Source organism: Trachemys scripta, chromosome 20 (assembly GCF_013100865.1).
Source record: "Trachemys scripta elegans isolate TJP31775 chromosome 20, CAS_Tse_1.0, whole genome shotgun sequence".
NCBI classification, from domain to species: Eukaryota; Metazoa; Chordata; order Testudines; family Emydidae; genus Trachemys; species Trachemys scripta.
The window spans coordinates 18,605,812-18,612,886 of NC_048317.1; the positions used below are offsets into that span (position 1 = coordinate 18,605,812).

The following is a 7,075-nucleotide window of genomic DNA, read 5'->3' on the forward strand; positions in this document are numbered from 1 at the left end:
CCTCTGGGCCGGTGGGCTCTGCATTTTAATTTAATTTTAAATGAAGCTTCTTAAACATTTTAAAAACCTTATTTACTTTACATACAACAATAGTTTAGTTATATATTACAGACTGAGAAAGAGACCTTCTAAAAACGTTAAAATGTATTACCGGCACGCGACTAAAGGAAGACTTGGCACAGCACTTCTGAAAGGTTGCAGACCCCTGGTCTAGCTAAAACTTGGTGCTGCCTTGCGGGCAGGGGACTGGACTAGAGGGAGGGGCGCAGAGAGAGCCAGCGGGGGAGACAGAGACCTGCGGGGCTGGAGGGTGGACAGACTCTGCCCCGCCAGCAGGCAGCCCCGCCCCGCCCCGCCCAGCTCGAGCGGCTTCTCGGTAGTAAGGGGCGGGGCGGGGCCCGCCTCACCCTCCCTTTGTTTAGACAGGCGGCGGGAGGAACGCATCTGGTTCTTTAAATCCCTGAGCTCTGCCCTTGCTTGCGCGCCGGCCTTCGTCGTTGCGCGGGTGGTCTCGCTGTCTTCTCTAATTGGCCAGGGGGAATAAGGGTGTCTCGCCTCCCAGCTCTAATAGGTTTCGCATGGTGCTCGTCTGACGCCCAATACGCTGATTGGCTAATGTAGGAATCCCTGGAAGCAGTTCCGGGAAACCCCGCGTGTTGCCGGGGTCGCGCCGCCGTCCATGAGGAGAGAGGAAGTGCGCGCGCGCCATTTGCAGTCGCTGCTTAGGCCTCAGCCGCGCCGCGCAGGCCGCGCTCCGGTGAGTGTCGCGGGGCCGCCACCGGGCGGGGGCGGGGGAGAGCCGTGCTGCAGCGCTCCGCTGCGGAGAGTCCCCAGCCGGGCCCGCGCCGATGGTGGAGAGCCACACGCTCTAGCGAGGCCCGGCGCTAGACGAGGCGGGCCCAGGGCGGCCGGGGCCTTGTGGACGGTGGGGGCTGTAGGCCGCGCTCGCAGAGGCGCTGCTGGCACCTGGCTTGGGATGGTGGGGGAGTGGGGCAGCTGAGGTGGCCAGCGGCGCATGGCGTATAGGCTGTCGCTGCCCGGTCTGTGGTGCGCGGGGCCGTGGCTGGTGGGCGGCTGTTTCCCGGCGGTGTGTGTGGGAGGTCCGCTCTGCGTACGGGTCGGGCCTGGCGACCGGGGTAGCGGGAGACTGACTTCCTCCGCTCCGCTCGACCACGTGGATTGGCTCCTGCATGTGGGTGACAAGAGGCAGGCGCTGGCTCCTGCTCCGTGTTAGGCTTAACGCCGTCCGCATTGCATTACATCTGCTGTGGGGAAAACGCAGCTCTCTCCCTCTTCAGCCTGTGCCACTATACAGTAGCTCAGGGAAGCTGCCTGGAGGCAAAGCCCCTTGGCTGCTGGCCACATGAGACCCTTTATCTCCACTACCACGTGTGCGTGGTTGGCTAGGAAATATTTTGACTAATGCTGATTTATCTGTATTGCCATGATGATGACACATCTGTTCTCTGTAAAACCACCCGTAGGAAGTATTTTGCTAGTGTGGGTTTTAGTAAGCTAAATTTTGCATTAAACCTATATAAAATAATTCAAGTTACTACTTATCTACTTCGTTCCAGATGGTAAATCTTGTTTAGTGTGAGAGAGATAAAATTCTCTAGGACCTGATTACTATGAAATTACATTTTCTGTTGTAAACTTTACTGAACTTCTGTTCACTAACATTTTGATTAAAAATACAGGTTTTTAAAGTGGATTTAGTTACTGTATTTAAGTGGCTTTGTTATCCGTTACTCTGTGAATGTAGCCAGTTACCCTACTTGACCTATGGTTCAACATAGGTTTATTTAGAGGAAGTTGATTAGACTTTTATTTCTTTTTTGTCTTCTCTCCCAGTACTGAGCAAGAAGATTCCATCAGCTTTGACACTTTTGTACTGTGGAGAGCATTGTGAGGGCCCCAAACATTTTGGAGTCCTATTTATGATGTATTACAGAACAATTACTAGTGTCATATACAGTGTACTTTGTAGGAGTAAAAAAGTTTCTGTAATTCCTAACTACAGTGCTTTGCTTTTTTTTTTTTTAATCCTTTCTGTGAAGTGACTGGCTTTTCTGTGTAAATTATAGGGTTTGCAGACTAGCAAAATTCTACTTAACCTTTTTATTCTAAAAGCCATGTTTCCTAAGAGTATTTAACATCCCTATTCAAGTGTCTGTCTAGGTAGTTATGATGTGAATCACAGGAGTACTTGTGGCACCTTAGAGACTAACACATTTTAAAATTTGTTAGTCTCTAAGGTGCCACAAGTACTCCTGTTCTTTTTGAGGATACAGACTAACACGGCTGCTACCCCGAAACCAGTAATACTTGTGTACACCAAAAACAAATGGATTTATTCTGGCAGTATCACTGTGTAGTAGATAAGTTCTCTAGCTGTAAAATAGAGAGAATAATTTAAGTGTCCTTTTGGAAGATAAATTCATGGATGTTAGGGCATGTCTTCACTGTAGAATCAAGTATTGTCCCTAACTTGAGTCCCATCCACACCCAAACCCTTAACTTGAGTGTGGTCCTGTTTGTAACTTGAGTTGGCTGACCTGTTTGTGGAGTGGGGGGGGTTAGCACAATTTGTCAGCTGCTACCCTGTTTCCCCGAAAATAAGACATCCTCCGAAAATAAGGCCTACTTACAGTTTTGCCTCTCGTTGTAATATAAGGCATCCCCCCGATAATAAGACCTCCCTGATAATAAGGCATCCACCGATAATAAGGCATTTTTCATTTCTGAAAAATAAGACATCCCCTGAAAATAAGACCTAGCGCATCTTTGGGAGCAAAAATTAATATAAGACACTGTCTTATTTTCGGGGAAACAGGGTAGTACAATCACTGAAGCCTGATATATACTAGGAAATTAGCAAAAAGAACAGGAGTATTTGTGGCACCTTAGAGACTAACAAATTTATTAGAGCATAAGCTTTCGTGGGCTACTGCCCACTTCTTCGGATGCTACTAGGAAATTAGGTCGGTATAACTGTCCCTCAGAGGTGTGAAAAAATCCATCCCCCTTAGCAATGGAGTTAAACTGACCTAACCCCCAATGCAAGATCACTGGTAGAAACCCTCCAATTGGCATAGGTAGCATCTTAACTGAAGCCCTCCAGCGGCGCATTTGCAGCATTTTAAGTGTAGACAAGCCCTCAGAATCATTCTGTGGAACTGGAGTGTTGTTAGGCTACCTTGAGAGGGAGTTGACTCAAATGTAGATAATGTAATATGAGTTAATTCTGCAGCCTTAGGCATTCATACCATGATGACAGGGCACTATATGTCTATATAGATACTCTTGAGCATAGCCTCTCAACCTGGGGTCGTAATGACCTTCCTCTAGCTGTGGGGGAGGTGTCCCTATGCTTTCCCGTATCATGAGGTCATTTTATGGGAAAGGTTGAGCAAAGCTGCTCTGGAGGGGTGGATGTGTTAAATACTCCATTGTATTTACTGTACTAGAAGTTAGACTTTAGGACCTTGGTAATCTGCAAAGCTCTTAATTTGCACGAAGGCAGTAACTTCATAGCAAAAATTTAGTCCTATAGCTTTTATACTAATTAACGTTTTGTAGTATATTTTATGTAATTTAAACTGTCATAAATAACTACTCATTTGTATCACAAATATTGCTTAAGGCAGTGTTTTCAACCTTTTTTCATTTTGTGGACCCCCTGCATTTTAATTGGAAATCTTAGACATAGTCTGCAGGCCCCTCGGGGTCTGCGGACCAAGGTTGAAAACCACTGGCTTAAGGTAAACTGATGCATTATAGTTAGGTTTTTGTGTGTGTAGAACTTGCAAAACTTTCTTTGGGTTGCCAGTCAGTAGTGTGAGCTAGTGAAGTTCTTCAGTAATTCAAGTCGCAGTTCAACTTCCGTTATAAACCCTTGCATTCCCTCACATCTTCCTTAAATTCTTCTTTTGGGTTTAAACTTTCCATGATCTTAGACTGAAGGTAACTTTTTTGGGGGAGAGGGAGGGATAAATCTGTTCTACTGTGCTTCAGTAAAGCTACTGGGGTAGGATATAACTTGTCAGTTTTAAAAAAACTTGTTTGATACATTCATAAATCAAATGGCTGAACTTCAAAATGTTCAATGTAATGTCTTTAAACCTCCAATGAGGCATTAGCTGTCTAGTAGGTGGTGATGACAGGGAGGTGGGGGAATTAAAATAAGTAACTTAGGGTAGGTCTACACTATGGGGGTAAGTTGACCTAAATTACACAACTCCAGTGATGTGAATATGTACCTTAGGTCAACTTACTGCGGTGTCTACATGGCGCTGGGTCGACAGGTGTTTCTCCCATAGACTTAACTTATGCTTCTCATTCCGGTGGAGTACCGGAGTTGATGGGAGAGCAATCGGCAGTTGATTTAGCAGGTCTTCACTAGACTTGGTAAATTGATTCCCGATGGATTGATCGCTGCAGCATCGATCCACCGGTAAGTGGAGACAAGCCCTTAGAAATGGTTTTGGTGCAAGCTCAATGCAAAATATCCATAAGGTTTTTAGTTATGCCTGCTGCCCTTTAAAGTTGACTGAGTACAAACTTTGCTGCTCCATGGTACCACAACCATTGTAGCAAGCTGAATAGCAGTCCAGGACAAGTCCCTGTTCTCAGCTGCTGTATTATCTTGTAGTTGGACTGGTACTAAAGGAGAACTTTTTTTTGTGGAAAAATGTAGGTTTGACTACTTGAATTACTTGAGTATAATTCGTCTCTGCCCCCCTCCCTCCTCAGGTAACTAAAAAACACCCAGAGTTCCAATTTTGCATGTGGCTAGACCTCAATGAGGATTAGTTACTTTAAGACTTTGAGATATGGGTAGGCAGGTAACTCAACAAAAAGAATACAGTGCTCTCCTCAGTTGCATAGTTGGCAATGCCAATATGGAGTCTTATGTAAAACACCATTCTGCAACTTCAAAATGGTGCAGATAGATAATGGCCTGGACACCAATATGGATTCTACACAAAACATCCACACTTAATCTACAGTTGCTCCCAAACTTCACATACTGCTGCTTGCTCAATAGGCACATCTTTATATGTATGCACCTCCTGAAGTCCACCCATCTTTGCACATTCTACATATCTCATGCATACCAAAGGAAATGATCCTTCTGGAAGTGTATCTATAATCTTTGCATACATCTGGGTTAAAGAATCTTCCTATCCCCCAGAAACTTGATTACTTGTGCAATTTCTTCATGTGCACATAATCAGTTTCATATGTACATTTTGTGCTTTCACGTATGGCTGGTTGATAGTTGAGCCACATCATGGGCATGATCCATGTGCAAACTCAAACATCTCTCCTTTTCTTTTTTACACTTGCTTCACTTCAAAGTTCTTTTCTAGTCTGAATAATTAAAGTAAACTTGTTACCTTCGTAATCAATTGATCTTACAGCATATTCAATTAACTTTCTTTGGTGACAAAAAAATTTTTACTGGTGTTTACTTCTGGTGTGTTTGCATAGCTGACACAGCTAAGTGGAAGAGAGCTGGATTATTTTCCTCTTTGTGCATCAGTATGACTGTTGAATTCCAGTTTACCTGTGCAGCCCCATTGAAGACAATGGGGTCATAAGGGTGTTGCAGAGGATGTGATTTGGCTTGTGTGTTGATGAAGCATGAAAGAAAAACCACCATTTAACACTCAGATTCTGGTCTGAGTTTGCAAAACTAGCAGATTGGAAAAAAAATCACTGCTTGTTATTGGAATGGTGTGCATGTCATCTGGAAATCACTGAGACAAAAAATACTCCTATCATAATATCTTCATGTTTCAGAGTAGAACTACACTTAGAGAAGCATTTGCAGTTAGACACGTGACAGGAGATGCATAGTTAAGGATGAATAATTTTAACATGGCTGGTTTGTGCATATGCATTACAATAGTCTTAAGTTATGTGATCTCACTAATTCTCAAGTTTTTTTGCAAAGATAAATGTATAACATGAAGAATACACTTGACTTGAAGTGAAGTAAAATAGGCTTAAAATTCATACTAAAAGTACATTCTGCATTGGAGTAATACTGTAGTAAAAACTTGATTGTATACTCCTACATAAATACCAAGCAGATAGTAACACTAAATATTTCATACCATTAGGTTATAACAGCAATACTTCATAGCTTATGAGAAGCTTTAGCTGTGGAACTGCAAATGCATTACGTTTGCAGCTAGAGGTGTACAGCCAATGATTCTCAGCACAAGTTTTAGTCAAGCTTGAGAACATGACTAAAGTCTTCAACTCTCTCCCGATGGAAGATGTTAATGCTGTGTGAAAATGACTTTTGAAGTGTTAATCCAGTTTTACGAAAAGCCTCTTAAAGGGACAACATCAACTTGAGCTACACACTTGTGAACATTTTTACTGTTATAGGTAATACAATTACTGTAGTTGAGGCTATTTTGTCTATTTCACTTTCCCTGTATGTCCAATTTCCTTGTGCAAAACCCTAGAAGTGAGAGACACTAAAGTAAAGAAAAATGATTGTCAAGCTACAAAAAAATCCCAAAGGAGTTGGGGGGGGGGGGGGGGAGAGAAGAGATGAGACTCAAAGGCTGATATATATAGCACCTGAAATATTTTTAAAACTATTTCAAGTTTTTGGGGGGAGAGATGGCTTTTAAAGATGCCTAAAAATTTGCTTGTGTTAGGTTTAATTTTGCATTTATTGACCTTTGTGTAATTCACTGCACAAACTTAACATTGCAGTAATGTTTTGGGATTTAATATGGTGGGTAGTGGTGCATAAGCATGGTTCTAGTAACATGTTCAGTACAGTAATATTGTCACTTTAAATAGAAACCATACACTATACCTTATTTGAATTTATTAGAAAGTAATATGAGGCTTGATCAAGAAGCAGAATGAATAGTTTAAGTGGATACATGTATACCATGCAGCTGCAAAAAGAACAGGAGTACTTGTGGCACCTTAGAGACTAAAATTTATTTGAGCATAAGCTTTCGTGGGCTACAGCCCACTTCATCGGATGCATAGACTGGAACATACAGCAAGAAGATATTTATACATACAGAGAACATGA

General features: G+C 43.0%; 1 protein-coding gene across 3 annotated transcripts in view; it reads left to right on the forward strand.

Moving 5' to 3' along the window:
• Positions 1 to 632: 632 nt before the first annotated feature.
• Positions 633 to 7,075, forward strand: part of HNRNPR (heterogeneous nuclear ribonucleoprotein R) — a 57,858-nt gene continuing 51,415 nt past the window's right edge. Inside the window, exon 1 of one of the 3 annotated variants that reach the window (XM_034753951.1) lies at positions 633 to 757. In XM_034753951.1, the coding sequence (XP_034609842.1) occupies positions 680 to 757 (78 nt within the window). In that variant the 5' untranslated portion in view covers positions 633 to 679. The remainder of the gene's footprint in view (positions 758 to 7,075) is intronic. The other 2 variants (XM_034753953.1, XM_034753950.1) reach the window with 2 other exon arrangements.